A 19,146-nucleotide genomic window follows, 5' to 3' on the forward strand; every position below is an offset into this window, starting at 1 on the left:
CCTCCCCCCTCCACCCTCTGGGCCGGATCTCGTCTCGCTGAGGCGGAGGAGGAGAAGGAGGAGGAGGAGGACGTTCGGCCTGCGCAGTGAGATGTTTGTCCGTCGCCGCCGCCGCCGCCATCGCGGAGGAGCGCGATAAAGGGAGCCGAGCCGGGCGTGAGGGGCACCCCGTGGAGCCGCCGCGCCAGCGCAGCCCCCCAGCCAAGCCCGAGACGCCGGAACCCGAGCCGCCGCCGCCACCGCCGCGGCCGCCCAGGGGCCGGCCAGCTCCCCAGCCCAGCCCGTGGGCCGCGCCGCCGCCCCCAGCGTCGCCCCTCGCCTGCCCGCCCGCCTTAAATGTGACACCGGCGCCTCGGAGTGCGACCCGAAGCCGCCGCCGGGGAGGGGACGAGCACCATGTCGAATCTGAGCAAAGGCACGGGCAGCCGGAAGGACACCAAGATGCGGATCCGGGCCTTTCCGGTGAGTCTCTTCTCGGAGCCTGGGACCCCGGGTTGGGGGCCCGGCCAAGAGCCGCACGCGAGGCCCGGGCTGAACTCCCCCAACAGGCCGCAGGCCCGGCCTCCCCTCCCCCACGCCGCCGGCCGCGGGGCGCTAGCCTTCCCGGCAACTGGGCGGCGCGGGGCCCCGGCGCGGCCGCCCTCCCGGGCCGTTCCCCGCGCCCGTCGCCCGAGTCTGGCGCCGCTCCCCCGCCCCGGAGCTGCGCCTCCGGTCGCCCTGCGGGCTGCGGCTGGGGCCCCTTCGCCGGTCCCAGATTCTCCCCACGCTCCTGGGGTGTAGGCCCAACCCCTAGTACTCCGCTCCCGCTCGGTTCCCGGGACTCCCAGCCCTGCAGGTATGGGGACTGTCCAAGTCCTTCTTGTTTGGGGTGTGTGTGTAACTTTTCACGTGGGGTTTCGCTGCGGTTGAAAAAATCACCCAGCCTAAAAGATGGCCAGCCCAACGATGAGGGGGACTGTCCTCTCCCGCTCTTCCCCTGTTCAGGAAGGGCTATGCCATCCACCTGCCCCCCACGCAGTGACAATGGTTCCACGTAATGCTCCATAGTAACATACCAACAACGTTCTGTGTGTTTACAGCATTTTTTATCCACAAGCTTCCAAAGCACTTGACAAACTCTCTTGTGCAGGAATTGCCTTGCCAATCAAAGGGAAATAAGAGAAAACAAATTGGACGGTTGGTTCTCCATTTCTTAGCTATGGAATCCCAAAAGAATGAGTAGTCACCACCCTGAGTTGCTTTACTCTTAGGGACAGCAAACGTAGTCTGTTTAGAAACTTATTCTTTTTTAGCATTACGTTGAGTCATACCCTTGCAGTGTTTAGTATATGGGGTATAACTTTGGATGTCATATCTGATTCAGATAGCCAATGGCAAGCAATTAAAGTGTACTATTGGAACAGAGGAGCTGGACATACTTGCTCATGTCGCTACAGTAACAGGTATATGTCAAGATAGACAAACTAGCAATGGAAAAGAAGATTTTAAAACAGTAAAACTAGAGAAAGAACTTGGGTTTCCTTTCTTAGAATCACAAACACAGTATATCATGCAAGGAGGGAAAAGAGGGTTTGTATTCACTTCATGAAGCATGCTTTTTCTAAAGTGTAGTTTGCACTTTAGAGGGAAGACTTATTAATATAATTGTCCTAGTTGAGTAAGAAAGCGACCCAGAGAACTTGAGGACCTCTCTGAATTCTTAAAATTTAGAAGAAGGAAATACACCTTATGCAGAACTCTGAAGTTGTAATAACAAATATTAATATCAATGTGAAGAGTCTTCAGGGTTTATGTAAATAAATGTAGGATATACTCAGGAGAATTAAATGTTTTGATGCTCATTAAAGGGATTTTATATCTTTGAAGTTTTTTTTCTAAGTAATCATGAGAAAGTACAAAGAAAGTGAGAAATGTTGACAGAAGAGAACTGATGAACTTCATGTGCACGTTTTTCCTTATAATGAAACAATGAACTGGGTTTATGATTTTGTGAGTAATGTTAGTTCTCCTGCTAAACCAGTTCTGAATATTTTTAGCAGAATCTAGAATTACTCAGAATTTTAAATAGTTTAGTACAAGAATTTTTTAAGAAAAAATAAGCTATTCTTAAAGTCTGAGTTCTTCTAATTCAGATTATTACTAAAATGTGGAGTAGTTCACATCTGACATCAGCTTACTTATGTGGATATTCTGATTAACCAGTTGTACCTTTATGTGTAGTCAACTCTTTGATCTCTTGGTTTTGCCTGTTCCTACCTGTTCTTCCATTCCTTCATTCATTCAACAAATATTACTGACGACTGTGTGCCAGGCACTGTCCTAGGGTCTTGGGATATATCGGTATAGCTTGAAAGATGAGTATCCCTCCCTTCTGGATCTTGTATTGTTGGGAGGAAGTGGTGGGAGAGAATTTCATTATTCCTTTAGCTGAAGAGTATAATAGTATGTGACAAGTTACCACATACTACTGAAACTGATTTTTTTTTTAAGCAGCATTATGGTCATGAGCTAGTTTAGACCCTCTCTGTCTAAAACTTGTTGCCCTCAAAGTTTTTCTAAAATCCTTAAATGAAGTTTGTAAGTGGCTAGTGTTTGATATTCAGTACTTAATATCTGCTAATTTTTAAAAGCATTAAGATTTTTTTTTATTTCATAAGTATTAACATCACTCATAAGTAGTTCCTACTGAAAAGAACCATTATATTTTTTAATGTATAACTTTTAAAGTCATAGTTCTTTGAACCTTCATTCAGGATGGATACATACCTCAGTGGTGTGGTATTTCACTGATTAATTTGGTAACTGAGTGCTTCTAGACCTTCAGAATTTTTTTTTTATTCCAGGTTAGCAGTCTTTTACAGAACTATAGTCTCCATGGATTGCTAGTCAGAAGTAGTAAATGCATATTATTCCATAAAGAAAATATTATGTTCATATGTACTCGTGTGTGCATACTTAAAACTGTTGTATTTTACATTACCATTTGAGATAGACAGTTACTCTAAGGGAAATTGCAGTGTAATCGAAAGCCTCAAGTGCTCTTTTCAGAGTGTGTTTTATAAAATTGATGTGTAAAAAGTATAAAAATATGTTTCAGGATTGTTTTGTTTTCATTGCAAAATAGTCAGTGAAGGTACAGGATATTTTGTAAATGTGTAAACCTACTCCAGCTATAGTCCCATCAGTAAAATCAGTTTCTGAGAAACTGGTTCTTTTTAAGGTGGGAAACAATGAAGAGCTTTCTGCACTTATAGATTGGTGATGGAGGAAATATTTATTCCAGTTTGTAAACTTTCCTGCAGTGGACAAAATACATATCATTTCACATCTTTTGGGGTTTTTTGGTACCCAAAGTAACAGCAAGGGCCACAAAACTTTTTTAAGGAAGAAGTCTGTAGTTGGGAAACTTCTGGAAACGATATGGATTTGGACCAAAGAATGCTGCCCCCAGAAGTTCCTGGTCCTCTTTCCTTGCTGTTGCCATGTGTCTCACTCCTGAGCTTTTATTCCACTATGTAGGATTAGTTGCTGTCAGGTGAACCTTTTGTCCTTATCTTTGAAAAGCCATTACTCACCATCTGTACTGTCCACTGTCCACGTGGGCTTGAAAAGCTTGATTGGTTTGGAGGGGATATGGTTGAATGGAAATACTGGTCTCTCCTCTGATTTGCCTTCTTGTCTGAGCCTTCAGAGTTTAGGAGACGTGTTATGAAAGTGATTGTCTTTAGAGTGTGATCTGGAAATGGTTTCAGTTTTTGGTTTATAGAAGCATGCTAAATCATGATAATGAATCTCTGGTTGTAGTGTCCACTCCATAGTTCTAGATGGGCTTCACAGAGCACCACCTGTGTGGCGTGAACAGTTACTGATGTAGAAGTTATTGTTAGATGGAACCCGCAAAATGACTGAGATTAGAAAGAGATGAATTTTAAGATCATTTGTGATGTACTTAAATACTTAAGAGGACAAGAATTTAATGACAAATGGGGACAGTTAATGTTTTTTTTTTTTCCTGGCTATAGTGATATTTGCTAGATATGGAGGAACAGCTTTGATCTTCAAAATAGGTTTCTCTTAGGGAAAGTAGTTGTTGCCTAGAACTAGCTGGACTGTACATAGAGAAAGGCTGAATAATAGTTTTGGAAATCACACAGGGCGGGGAATTAACTATAAGTTTGTTTTGCATTCTCTAGTGTTTTGTTACAGAGATGTTATGGAGTAAGATATAACATTCATTAAAGTGTTGCTTTCACTTAGACTGATTTTGTTCTATTTAATGGTTTTAGGACAGTCAGCTGTGTTGTAGCTGTTAGTACCTCTCAGGCTTTAGAAGTTTAAAAATAAAAAGATAAAGTAGTTATCTATAAAAGTGTATATTTTGTGTTATCTCCCTAGAAAGTTCACAGGAGCCAAGAAAATTATTACTGCCAAATTATTAATACTAAAGTTACTGAATTTGAAACAATTTTAGTAGTATAGAATATAATGTGAGAATTTGGCCTTTTAAATAATACACTAGTCACAAAGTTCTTTCAAACAAAATAGAGAAAGTGTCATTTGTTTGTACATCATTCATTCATTAAATGTAGCTAAGTAATAATAGCATTTCTCTATTTCAACAAGAATATATAATTAAGACTAGAAAAAGTAGTATGTCTTCCCTTTGTGTTATAAATTGGGAGACCTTAGAGATAATTTTTTGCTGTTTTCTTTATTCAAGAGTATCTGGGTGTTAACAGTTTTGTTAGATTTTTATAAAAGTTATTGGACAATTTGTAGTTTTAAATAATGGAACTTTGAAAATAGTTCTTGTTTGTCCATTGTAAAGTCAGCAAAAAAGTAAAAGTGCTACTAGTAAGAAATCACTGAGATAAAACATGAAGTACATTTAGTGTCTTTCTATTGTGAAAACTATTCAGTAGTAGTCTGTCAAAGCTATGAATTCATTTTAGTAGCTTTTCTAATTAGAAAAGTGATGCATATTCATGATAGAAAATTTAATAAATATCTAAACTTATAAGTAAGGAAATAAATGTCACCTGTAACCCTGCCACTTGGAAATAAGCCATATTAACATTTTGATGTGTTTCCTTTTAATCTTTCATAAATGTATAAGCACACAGTAAAACTGAGGTACGACCTTTTCATATGCTGCCTTTTAAAAAATATATAGTATCTCACTGTACATTTATTTCCATGTTAAATATATAGAAAACATGATTTTGGATGACTGGGTAATACTCTCCAGTACCTTGGCTTATACATTTCCCTACTGACAGGTATTTTGATTGATTCCAGTGAATTCGTATTTTCTCTGTTATAAAGAATGCAACTGAGACTATTTAGGCACATAAATATTTGAGCCCATCCATGATTATGGAATTACTGGGCTCGACATAATTGATACATATTACCAAATGGACCTCCAGAAGGGTAGGAGTAATAATAGTACCACTCACCGAATGCTTATCATATGCCATACAGTTGTTCTCTGTACTTCGCATGTGTAAACTAATTTCATTTGCACAATAGAATACTACTATTATCATCTTTTTTTACCTAAGAGGCCTTGAGAGCTTAAGTAGTTTGCTTAAGATCACTTTGCTTGTAAGTGGAAGAACTAGGGTTCTTTCTAACCTAGGTAGTCTGGCTCTAAAGTGAATGCTTTAAGAATTAATTACATCTCTCAAGCTTGTATCAGTAATGTCTACCATGTAGCAGTGTCTTAGCTAACATATCTTTAATTTTGTAGGTGAAAAAAATAGTACTTCAATGCTTTATTTTGCATTTCTTTGCCTACTTGTAAGAGTAAAACTATGGATAGTCTAGGGAATTTCCATTTAGTTTTACATTAGAGTATTCAACATATGTTTTAGAAGTATGACTAAAAAGTAAAGAGACTGAGAGCATAATAGTTAAGAGGGTGGGCTCTGGACTGTCAGAGTTTGAATGTCAGCTCCACCTCTTTCTAGTTGTGTTATCTTTAACAAGTTACTTAACACTTCTAGCCTCAGTTTTCTCCTCTGTAAAATTAGAATATTTATAAGACCTATTTTACAGGGCTGTTGTGAGATTAAAAAAAAAAAGGTATTAGAACAGGACCTAGCACACAATTAACTATTGTTATACCAACATTTAGCCATGATTATGCCACAGTTTATATATTAAAATTGAATGTTATTTTTGCAAGTAATTTTATTTACTGTACAGTTATTTTAGTGATGCCGCCATTTTTTGGTGCTTACATTTTTAGAACTTACATTTTGAAAAGCTTACAGAATCAATCTGTGAACCACATTAAGAACTCAGTGTCAGGATATAGGTTTGGTACCACTGGGGTGCTTCGAAAGAATGCCACTGGCTCTTGGGTGAGGGGTAGATTCAAAAGAGAAGAGATCCAATAGTGATTATCACATAATCATCGGAATAAGTATGTAATCTTTCTGGGGTAACTTTATTGAAGGAGTAAACACTCATTTGGTGTGTACATTCTAATATGTACATTGTTTATCTAAAAATACATTTTGTTTTTATTTCCTTCCTTTTTTTCTTCCACCCTCTTTTTTGTTTCACTCATGAACTAGGCTGCGGTCCCTGCCCAAAGCTTATACCAGACACCCTTTTGAACCTGGAAGTACTTAGCATAGTGTTAGACACGGTGTGGGTGGTTAGTGAATGATCGATTAAATGAGAAACTAGTCCTTTAAGACAAACCATAGAAATTCATTACTTAGGTAAATCGATGCAGGTAGTACTCCAAAATGTTTGAACTCTTTTCAGCTGTAAGTGAAGTCTTAATTTGTAAGTCATTAATGATCATGTGGCACTTCCCTTAAAGGTTAGTCAGTCTAATCTCTTGAAACTGTAATGACTTGAAAGTAAAGGTAGTATGTACTGGCAGTAACCTTGGATTGGCGTGTCAGAAGACTTAATCTCTGGCCTAGTCTTTTCTGTTTACTAGCTGTACTCTACATTTTTTCCTTCCACCATGACACCTTCCTCCCAGCCTGTTAACTATACATGGTGATCCCCTACTTCCATTGCAGGTTGACTACCCTGTATCATCAGCCTGTTCTGTGAATTCTTTTCATCTGAAATTTACCTTTGCCCTGAGGATACAGGCTTATATTCTTGAATTGAGGTGTCTTTTTTCCTTATAATCCTTGAATCACTGGGCCCAGATGCCATTCATTGCCACATCTGTGATCCTCTTGTGTCTTGGGCCCTCGTGAACTATTTTTTTGAGTGCTTCTTGTGACCATCTCCTAACTTCGTACATATGCTCCCTCAGTCACTGAAGACTTCAATACCTTATTCACAGACATTCTCTGTAGCTTAAATTGTAACTTTATCCAGTGCATGTGGGCAGAGTCATTCTATTCATTCTAAAGTATGTTTATTGTGTGTTCCTACTAGAGGTCTGGCACTAAATATACAGTGATGATCAAACAGATCTGGCCTCTTCTGTATTACAGTGATCTTCACTTTGTCTTGGAGCTCGTCATCCCGCTACTTTAGAAATCTTAAACTTCAATATTACATTGTATCCTAGCTCCTTCATTTATTAGATGTAGGACTTGAGCAAGTCACTTAACTTCTGCCTGTTTTGTTCTCTCTTTTGTAAAAGGGAGAAAACAATATAGTACCTACCTCATAAGATGGTTGTAAGGATAGAGTTAATACATATAAAGCTCTTAGTGTCTGGCACATAGTAAGCATTATAAATAAATACAGACTGTTATTATTTCATTATTCTATCCTACTTGCTGCTTATTTCTTTCTCACATTAAATGTGCTCTTGGATTTCAAGAAGACCCCTTGCATTCTCCCAGGCTGTGGCGCCTGTTGCTAGTTGCCCCTTCTTTCCTGCCTCCCAGAGCGAGGCCAGAAATATCAGCAAAAAGCATCTTGAACCATTCTATTCATCTGCCTTCACTGCTCATATTTTTTAGACTATTGTGCACTCCTGGAGAAAATTCCAAGACTGTGGTCTCTAAGCTAGTTGGACTCTCAGTGCCTCTGGGCGATATTTTTGTGTCCCTGGTAAACTCCCTCTCCCCTTTCCTGCATGAGCTATTTCAGACTTTAATCACTGTCCTTAAGCTCTTTATTGAGAGTTCTCTTATCTCTCTTTTTCAGGAAACTTAACTACTAAAGTTATCTTGTGTAAGCTTCTCTTTCAGTTATATTCATTAACCTGTATCTTTACTCATTCTCAGCTCCTTCCCTTGGGTCTCAGAGAAGGAAGGTGTTCCTTTTTCTGTCTTCCCTACCATGGTAACTACCATACCATCTCCGTTCATAGCCAAAATTCTTCAAATAGTCAGTATCTCCTTTATTAGAACATGATTTTCTTTAGAGGAGGCAGCAGGTCTTTTTGTATTGATCTTTGTCAGTGCTGCACAGTAGTAGCCAACAATGTTGAATGAATAAACTGACAAGACTCTGGTTTGTTTTCTCATCTTTAAGATGGGAACTATGGCAATCTTTCTCACAGGTTAATTGTGAGGGTTAAAAGAAATAATGTCAGAAAGTGCTTGCTAATAAACAGTGGCATCATTGAGACAGTTAAAATGATTTTCTAATCATAAAGTTAGTATTTTCAAGTAAAAGTAATATGTTTCATGTAGGACATTTATTTTCAAACTCTTATAGGGTCTCCAGGACCTAGGAGGAGTGGAGTAGGTATCTTCAGAAGTTTCCCTCTCTAGTCATTTAGAGCAGTTTGTACATTGCTCTATGTGTAGAAGATTTCTTTTTAAAAAGTTCTCTAACTATTGCTTTAAAATCACTGTCATTAATCAAGCCTTTTCAAAGTTGAGGAGAGTCCTACTTTCCCAAGTTGGTAACATTAACCAACTGAGAAATTGAGAACTGATCCTGTAGTTGTTGTAACCACTAATCCAGAGCTTTTGCTGCTAGAAGAGCTTTTGCTCTTTATTTTTTTAAGTCAATTTTAAAGTTGAAAATTAAGTAAAATTTCTTAATTTGACTTCATTTACCTAGTGATCATTGAGAAAGGAATGGACCTGAATTTGCTCTTTAAATGAGAAAGGTTACTGCTAAGCAAATGAATAAAGACTTCAAAGGGATATCTTTTACCTACTTTAAGAAAATACAAGATTCCTTAGAGACGGTTTTCTATAAAAGCAAGCCATCATTGCTAAGAGGAATGCTTTAACGTACTGATTGCAAGTCATCCTTATCTAAAGCAGCTCTTAACTGAGCAACACTTAGCCTCTTCTATTTGCCCTGTCCTCTTGAAAGTAATCATGAAAAATTCTTTTTCTCCTTCCCTTTTCAATTTATTTAATAGTATGAGAAGTTGCTTTATAAGATGAGTAACTACAACTTGTTCAGTGTCTACCTTGTGTTAGGCTCTTTGAACTATAATTATCTCAAATTCTCAGAACAATCTTTAGATGTTACTTCTGTTTTAAATCTATCCTGGGGCTCAGAGAGACATAGTAAAATATGTGTATTACATATATACCTATGGAAGGGCAGAGCTGGAATTCAGATCCCAGGTGTATCTGTCTCAAAAATTCATGTTCTTTTCATTACACCACACTGCCTTAATTATATTCCATTAAGAATTTGCTAGATTCTGAAATATTTACTTTCATAATAGGAATATATTGGAAAGTTAATTCTAAGCTTGCCGTTTAAATGATTACCCAGGGACAGATCTAGGGCCCCTGAAGCTTATACACTGCAGTACTCTCTTTATAAAAAGGATTCAAAATTAGTTTCCAGATCTTGGAAGGAGCTTTTGCAAGCTTTAAACCTCACTAGATTCAAAGTATATGCACCTCTCATAAGAGAATACATGTTATAAAAACTTTGAATACATGTTATAAAAACTTTGAATCGATGGATGCCTATGTTGTTCAGTAAAATTTTAATATATAAATTGCTTAAGGGGGTCATAGTGTGTATTGAATAAAGCAGTCAAAATCATAACCAATAGGAAGGATATATTAGTTGACGTATTTCTTAGTTAACACTTTCCTTTTTAAGTTAAAGACTGATAGTACACATTTTTAAACTTTTTTCAATTAGAAATTTATCTTGTAAATATATGTTTAGGGCTTCCCTGGTGGCGCAGTGGTTGAGAGTCTGCCTGCCGATGCAGGGGACACGGGTTCATGCTCCGGTCCGGGAAGATCCCACATGCCACGGAGCCTGCACGTCCAGAGCCAATGGGAGAGGCCACAACAGTGAGAGGCCCGCATAGCGCCAAAAATATATATATATATGTTTAGAAAAAAGTGATTTTATGTCTTTCAGAATGTATGAAGAAGTAGTAGGTTAAACAATGAAATGAATTTTGAAGTACGAAGATCAGGTAGTTTAGAATAAGCAAATGAGACATGAAAGAAGTGTATTATTTTGATGAACGTTACCATTAGCCAAAAAAACAAGTAATTTATTTGGTCCTATTTGTTTTCATAGTTTAATTTTTAAGAGCCAGAAAGGACTTTAGAGAGAATATGTTCTAATCTTATTTAATACATGGGGAAGTGGAGAACTGGAGAGGGTGATTTTACCCAAAGGATACTTACAGCTTGAATTTATGGAAGAACCATGACTAAAAGCCTTATTTCTGGTTAAAAGCTCTTTTCTCTAGACCAAACTGAAATAAGCATATAGCCTTAATAATTCAGTGTTAATATTAGCCTGTTAATTATAAATTGATTTTGTAATATCAGACACTCAGGTGATTTGAGTTGACATGGTGTAATGGAAGGGTCCTTAGCTCAGGACACATGGATTCCTTCATTGCTCTAACTAGCTGAGTGATCGTGGATAAGCTACTTAGCTTCAGTTTCTTCATTTGTAAAATGAAGAGATTTTAATTTGGGGTTTTCTTAGGCTTATTTCCACTCTTAAAATTTCAGTCTAGAAAGCGAATGCTGGTGTGTTCTCCTTTGCTCTAAAACATTTTGTGATGTTGCAAATGTCACCTATCTTTTCAGCCTTAGAATAAGAATGGTATATTTCAGTGGTGATGATTAAATGCTAATATGAAGCAGTGGAAAAGTTAGCTATGTTCTTACATACTTCTTTTTGTGTAAGTTGGTAGTTTTAGAGAAATTTTGAGATTTGATATCAGATTTTTGTAATAATTTTATGTTATAGGCCTTTTGTTGTCATATCACATTTAGTTTATGGTTAGGTTCATTCAAAGACAGAGCTAACTGTGGCAGTTTGTATTGTTTTACATGTTTTTTTCTCTTTGGAGTGTGTGTAGCTGATTCTGGTATAAACTACTTTGTTATTGTCCAACAGTTTTATACATCTTTACACTTTATCATAGTTTTAGAAAAACTGGGTTTATCCATTTCAAAAAAAAAACATAGCGATGTAAGCTAAAGAGAACAAAGTATTGTCATTTTTTATTAAAATTCATAGTTTTAGATTGTAGGATAGAAATATGGAACTCAAACATGCACTTAGATATGAAGTCTTTTTTGTCTGTAGCATTACTACTACTACTTTGAGATTCCATCCAGAAATATATGATTCTTGCTTTTCTATTATTTTTGTTTTCCAGATGAATGTTTAAGAGCTAGTTTATACACGAGCCCTTACTATTATTGAGATTTAATAGTATATTGAGAAATACAGCAAATGTTTTTATAATTTTAAAGTGTTGATCTTACAGATGTAATAACTAATCTTCTTAATAGGGAGAGTCTCTATGTTTGAAGAGTTCTAGTCAAGATGAATATTGTATTCTCTGGATAAAACGTGTTTCAGGGTGCCAATAACATCTCTTTATATCAGCGAAAATAGCACCAATAGGAGAGTGACAAACTTCTTGACTCAGGGAGAATACTTATGATTGCATATTATTTTTTGTGGTCATCATCAGACTGTGAAATGTTACATATACATTTTTTCACATATGCAAAGATCATTCACAGAGATATCGTTGAAAGAATATTGTTAGTACTCTTAAGTCACTTGTGACTTAACTGAACTTTAACAGGCTAATGTGAAAGCTTGAACTTAGTCTTTGAAAGAAATGTTCCAAATTTTTAAATTGATTTTTGAACAGCCTACTCATGTTGAGAACTGAAATGCAGATTATAATAATTGAACCGTCTGTTGATGATTTAAGTGTCTCATTGTAAATGTTACTGTTCTGTAATTTAGTGATATTAGAGGCCAGTTGAGTGTAGCTCAGCCTTAATTTGTGATTTCATAGCATTTTCCCGGACTACTGTGCTTTTCTAATTGATAATTGTCATTATCAGTCGTTACTTTCGGCAGCACAATTCCAGCACAGAAGGCTGTATGTTTCTTCCTTGTAGTAAAGAAAAAGAAATTTATTGAGCAAGTGATGTGTGTCGGATGCTTTCACAAACTTTCTTAATTGCCATACAATACACCATTTTCTCCCATTTCTCTTGTTACAAGCAGATGAGGAAAGTGAAGTTTGGAAGGTTAAATAACTTGCCCAAAATCTGAATGTGTCCCACTGGGCTGTTTCCTCAAAGCTTGGATCTTTGGCTATCTTTTGATGGTTGAGGATGTTTAAAAATTAACTGATGAATAAATGGGATTATTGGAGATGTCATAAGTCATTGTGTAGCCATTGGTCATCAAGTAGGTTCATCATCATTACTAACTCTAACGGGACTGCATTCAAATCAACTAAGAATCATAACATGTATTAAAAAGGATACAATAAAATAAGGGAACAGAGACTTGATATTAGTCTAAGGTGCTTATAATCTGGGAGGGAACTTCCTTACAAAATTTATGGCTTAGTTGTATTTATCTAGAACATTGCCATTCCTCAGATATTTGTACCAAAGCAACTGTTTTGAGGCTGAAGCTCAAAATTAAGATCAAGCATTTTTCCTTGTTTATTTTTTTTCTAGCTGTGTCATTCTGAATTGCCTGGAATTTCAAATTCTCACCCTTTTCCCCCACCCACCCTGTTCTAAATTTCTTGTAGAAAATTATTCACAGGGGACTAAAGACTTTTTGTCCTTTGTATGTAGTGGATGTGAAGAGTACAGTTCTCTTCCTTTTAGTTTTAATTGGCTAATGCTGTAGTTCTCCAGCTCTCAGTAATTACAGAACCTTCAAGATGTGTAAGTGTGTAATAGACTGACATCCTTTTAAATGCAGCATTTTGAAGGTTTATGTTTTTATATCTTTCAAGTAATGTAGATGAAAAACCAGAGATGTTTGTGAAAGAAAATAAAGATTGTTAGTGTTATTTTTGTTATTGATACTTACTAGTGAGGGGATTATAATCCTGGATTGGGGACAGGGAAGTGGGCAGAAGTCACTTTTAAAAAATAAAGTCTTGTTTGGTTTCTAAGAGGTCTCACTAAACCATGGACATTTAAGAATACTCAATTATATCTTTCGTTTGAAAAAGAGCTTTTGTTTCTTTTCTTGCTAAATGAATTTACTTTGCTGAACACTTTGTAACTTGAGCTTGTTGGGGAAAGATGCAGTATATATCTAAAATAAGCAGACATTAAATGTTTGTGTATATACGTATGTGTGCATTTTATCATTTTATTGTTTTGCTGAAGCATTGTTACCAGATCCCTTCCTGAGTGTATTTGTAGTTATTGCAACCTGAGTAAGTCAGTTTCATCAATGGGATTAAAATCCTGCTCAAATACTTTGGAATATTACTTTAAAGTGTTAGGGCTTTTAAATGACTCTGAGTGAAGTCTAGAGTGATGTTTTTAATGGTTAACATTGATGACTTAGAGTTTATCATCTAGTCCTTTTAACTTTCATTGACAGTTAATGTTGTATTCTCTATCAAGGATAGGTGAGAAATTCACCCATCAATTAATCAGTAATGTAATTATTTTGCCACTGCTCATTTGATGCCAGGACCAAAGCGGGTATGTAGCAATATGTACTTGAAGCCTGTTTCCTTGGGTGTATTGTTTTTGGACTTATTTGATTTGGGGAAAGACTGTAACTTGTAGATCTCCTCCTGAATAGCCTTTTTTTAATCCACTATTTTCCTCCTAGTTAACATTTATTAATAAAGTTAATGATTAAGCAGCCTTTTGAAGCATTTAGTTAGGTGACTGTGAAAATACTACTTGATATATGAAATTTGAGAGTCTTTTGCTTGTACATTATTGTACTTTATTTCTGTTTGGAAAATATATTATTTTAAAATTACATTAATCGTTACATAAACACGTTAAATTATTTTTCAGTATCATTGTGCTTAGTAATTCAAATGTTCATGTTTTCAAAATTACATTGGTATAACATAGGTAAAACAACATTCCCCAGACATTTGTTTATGGCCTTCTAAGTAACATTGAAGAAAAATGCACAATCCCTCAACTATCTCATAGTCTAATGGAGGAAAAAGATTCACAAACAGATAATTATGCAGCAGTATGGTAGGGTAGTGATAGATATAACCCGAGTATTATGAAAGAGCTGAGAAAGAGTTGTTAACTTTGCTTGAGGAGGTCAGGGAAGGATTTTTGGAGGATGTGACACCTGAGCTGTGTTCAGAAGCTATGTAAAGAATCAAAGAGGCAGAAGAGGGGTGTATAAAGAAGACATGAGAGGGTGGTGTGTGGAGGGGAGGTGTGACAGTGGACAGGAATAACCACTGGTTTAATGTTGCCAGGAAGTGAATGTAAGATAGGTAGTAGTTAGTGAAAGATGAAGTTAGAGAAGTAGGCATAGACTGACTAGATCATGAAGTGTTATGTTCCCTTTTAAAGCACACACCCCCCCCCCCCAGTTGCTAATGAGAGGTGAGTTTTGAACAGGAGTGTGATGCTGATGTGGTTATTTTAATGATTTTGAGGAAGATGGATTCCAAGAGGTTATTAGAGTTCATGGTGGCTGGAAGGCTGTTGCAGTAATCTAGATGAAAGTTTTAGGGCAACAGTATTCAGGATGAAAGATTGGGAGCATATTTGAGAAATCTCTTGGGCCTGATGTTGGTAGCACTTGATGATGATTGGATGAGAAAGGGATGAGAGAGAGGAAAGAAGAAAAGTTAAGGCTTACGCTTCTAGCTTGTATAACTAGGTGGTTTGTGTTGCCGCTACTGACTTAGAGAATACAGAAAGAAGATTTGGGTGTGTTTGGAGAGTGAGTTTACCAGAAATTTTGGACATGATAAGTTTGATATGTGTCTGGAAAATTTGGTTGGGCATATCCAGCAGGTGGTTGAATACAGTAGTTAAGGCTTTGGGGGAACTTCTGGGCTGGCAATATAGATTTGGGAGCAATTAACATGGAAGCCAGTAATTTATCTTCTTTGAGATGAGGACCAAACTTCTTGGGAAATCTGATAAGAGCTAGTGACCCACCATCCAGAAAAGAAGTGCACACACATTATATTTGCAAAATTTTATATGCAGTTTTAGGAGGCTCCAGAATCCCTTGCCAATCTAGAGCCTTGTAAATTTTAGAACCCTAGAAGTATATATATATAGTAGTTGTAACTATGATAATGAATGGAAGTGCAGCCAGTGTAGAGTGAAAAGAAGAACCAAGGACAGAGCTCTGGGGATTAAAATGATTTAAATGACACTGGAAGAATAGGAGATATGAAGTAGGGGAATATTGTTTCTGAAAGAAGGCTACATTTTACTGACTTTCATTTAGCATAGTTGTCCTCTTAAGGTACTTTTGTTTTAGCTGTTTATTTGCTAAGCCTAAAAACTATTTTTTTTCCTGACATTTGATGCCCATAGATGAGAGTTCAAGAGATTCTGTCAGTTATTCAGCATGTGAGGGATTATACCGTAGTCCCTCGGTATCCATGGGGGATTGGTTATAGGACCTCTTCAGATACCAAAATCTGAGGATGCTCAAGTCCCTTACATACAATGGCATAGTACAGTCAACCCTGTATCTGCGAGTTCCATGGATATGGAAGGCTGACTGTACTGTGCCCTAGGCTGGGCTGAATTCTACTGACATTTGCATTTAATCCTCTTGATAGTCTTTTTGAGATAGGTATTGTTATTAAACCTACTTTTTTACAAGTGAGGAGATAAAGGTTTAGAAGAATTAAGTAATTTGCCCAAGGTTGCGTGGCTTATGAATTTAGCAGAGCCATGACGCAAATCCAGGCCTGTCAGACAGCAAAATCTATACTCTCTACTAATACACTGTACTGTGTTTACCAAGATAATCAGTGATTATACTGTAATATTACTTTACCCTATTAGCACAGTGGGATGGGAGGTGAGTTCAGTGGTTTGTACTGGATTTGAGAATATGAATTCCGATTCCAGCTCTGTGATTTTGGGTAAGTCATTTAATCTCTCTCGGTCTATTTTGTTTTCCTTTGTTTGAACATTTTTATACCTGAGCAATCACCAGAAGAAACATTTTTGCTCTCTGTCTTCATTTCTATCTATGAAGCACAAATACTGAGGAAAATACTACATACCATCTTGGATTTCAAAATAATGCTTGATTTATATATGTGAGAAATGATTCTTTTATTACAATGTAAGAGTATTTGTACAATATTTGAAGCCTCTTAGTTTATATCTTTAAAATACTTTAGTTTCTAATAGAAAATTTAGTAATTCATGCTGAGTAGAGACGTTTTTGTATGTTTTCTAGCTTTCATGGGATCTTATGTTACAGAGCCTGAAAAGATCATTTGACGTTTTTGCTCAACTATTAGCAGTATAGTTATCTCTGGAGTTTTTAGTCCGCATTAACTTTACTCTTTTTTGAAATTGGTTTGAACGTTCTGCTTTATATGTTCGTTGTTTAACCGCAGGGATGGTGTCTTAGCCTGCTTTATTGTAACCTCTACATATGCTGTCAGCAAACTAAAACCACGTTGCACATACATGGAGTATTTGAGGCCATCATTATCACGTTGTCTTGTGGGCTTTATTTGTGAAAAGTTGCAAATAGCAACATCTATTTATATTTTATATGGATGGCATCCTCTGTATGAGAATATCTGATAAAAATAGGTAGTAGTTTAGATGTAAGGGTAAATTCTCTTAAGGCCATTTCAGAGAAGTCTCTGATAGACCTGGATTTGAATAATATTTGAGTAACAGGAAAGAATTTGTTTTCTAAAGAGTTCCTTTTTAAGCTCTCCAGAAAAGATCAGAATAATAAGACTCAGTTTGAGTCATCTGCTTAAGAATCCTCTTGATTGGGAGTTGAGCTTGTTTGACTGAATGAACTGTTTTGCCTACCTACTTCTTCCTCTTTCACATTCATACTCATTGTACAGGACTTGGAGAGGATTCTTTTTTTTTAACCACTTTATTGAGGTAAGCTGTACATATTTAATGTATGCAACTTGATGAGTTTGGAGGTAAGTATTCATTTGTGAAGCCATCACAATCTATGCAATAAACATATCCATCACCTCCAAAACTTTCTAGCTTGAGAGGATTTTTTTAGCTCGGTATCTTTTATCCATTTCAGGTCAGAAGTGTACATGAATCTGATAAGTAGTTGGTGCAGTGTTTCCCTGGTTGTGAACGTGGAACTTGTAGGTTTTCTGAGCATGAAGAGGGCCGCTTAGTCAGAGATTAGTAGAAAATCAATCAGCAGGTGTAAGTGCTTGTTATATGCCAGCTATTATTTTAGTGGCTGAGGTTATTCAGCAGTGACGAAAATCCCTGCCTTCATGGAGCTGACATTTGACTGGGAGGAGAGAGGCCAGGAAAAGAAGTAATGTGAGGTTGGAATTTGAGGGTCACTAGTAGGAGGAGGCTGCTGTTGTAAATAGAGTAGCTAGTTAAAGCTTTATTTTAAGGCGACAGTTGAGCAGAGTTTTGAGGTTGATCAGTGAATGAGCCACTTAGGTATCTTGGGGAAGAGCATTCCAGACAGAGAGAGTAGCAAATACCAACTTGAAGTGAACTTGTTTGCCATATTCCAAGGAGTAACAAGGAGGCTGGTGGGGCTGGAGCAGAGAGAGCAAGGAGGAAGAATAGATGAAGTCAGAGAGATTATCAGGTCGAATAAGGCTTTGTAGAATAGCGTAAGGACTCTGACTTTAACTACAAGAGAAATGAGAAGTCACCGAGGGTTGTGAGCTGCCGAGTGACATGATTTGGTTTGTTTTCAGAAGGTCACTCTGATTGCTCTATGATATTGGGCAAAGAGCAGAAACAAAGACCAGTTAGGAGGCTGTTGTAATAATCTGAGAGATAATGGTGGTTTAGGAGCAGTGGAAGAAATGAGGAATTAGGTTCTGGGTACATTTTGAAGGTAGAGACAACAGAATTGCCTTTTGTTTTACAAGTGAGGTGAGAGACTAAAGAGGACTTGATTACAGACTTTTTGGCCTTAGCAACTGGAAGGATGGAGTGGATATCTGCTCGGTTGGAGAAGACTGCAGGGGAAGCCAACTTAGGGGAAAAGATTAGGCTTTCTGTTCTAGACTTGATTGAGATGCCTAGTAGATTTTCAAGTAGAAATATTGAGTAGGTAGCTGAACATAAGACTCTGGTGGTGAGGGCTCCAAACAGGTTATATAAATTTTGAGGTTAACTTAAAGCCATGAGACCAGATGAGTTAACTTCACCTAAAAGCCGAGGGTGGATAGGTAAGAGGTTCAGACAAGAGGTTGGAGGTTGTAGTGATGAGTAAGAAGCAGTAAGCACGCTGACAAATAGGAGCAAGTGGAATAGGAAGAGAAATGAGATTGTAGTGCTTGGAAGGCAGGTGAGGAATCTGTGTCAAGTGGTAGGAGTGATCAGCTCTTTGAATTACTGCCAGAAAGGTCGAGTGCGATGAGAAGTGAGACTTTGACTGTTAGATTTAGCAGCGAGGAAGTCACTGGTGACCTTCTCAAGAGTAGTTTCTGTGAAATGGTAGAGATGAAAGACTTACTGGAGTGGATTCAAGATACAACGGGAAAAATGTGACTTGGAGACAGTGAATATAGAAGTCTTCTCCGTAGCCCTGTGATTTTGTTGTAAATGAAAAAGAGAAAAATTAGGTGGTGCTGGAGTAATATGTGGGGTTGTGAGGATTTGTTTGTTTGTTTGTTTTCAAGATGGGAAACTGAGGGTATTAAATGCAGGTGGAAATTACCTAGCAGGAAGGAAAATTTTGATGATGCTGGGAAGGGAGATTGCTAAAGGGAGGTCCTTGAGTAGGTGAGTTGGGATGGAACTAGAGCAA

General features: G+C 37.5%; 1 protein-coding gene across 2 annotated transcripts in view; it reads left to right on the forward strand.

Moving 5' to 3' along the window:
- Window positions 1-287: 287 nt before the first annotated feature.
- The window catches only part of CUL3 (cullin 3), a 98,052-nt gene continuing 79,193 nt past the window's right edge, over window positions 288-19,146 (forward strand). For both annotated transcript variants that reach the window (XM_082658367.1, XM_082658368.1), the window contains exon 1: window positions 288-462. In XM_082658367.1, coding sequence (XP_082514493.1) covers window positions 397-462 — 66 coding nt within the window. In that variant the 5' untranslated portion in view covers window positions 288-396. The remainder of the gene's footprint in view (window positions 463-19,146) is intronic.

This window comes from Grampus griseus (genome assembly GCF_964374135.1).
Source record: "Grampus griseus genome assembly, chromosome: 7".
NCBI lineage: Eukaryota > Metazoa > Chordata > Mammalia > Artiodactyla > Delphinidae > Grampus > Grampus griseus.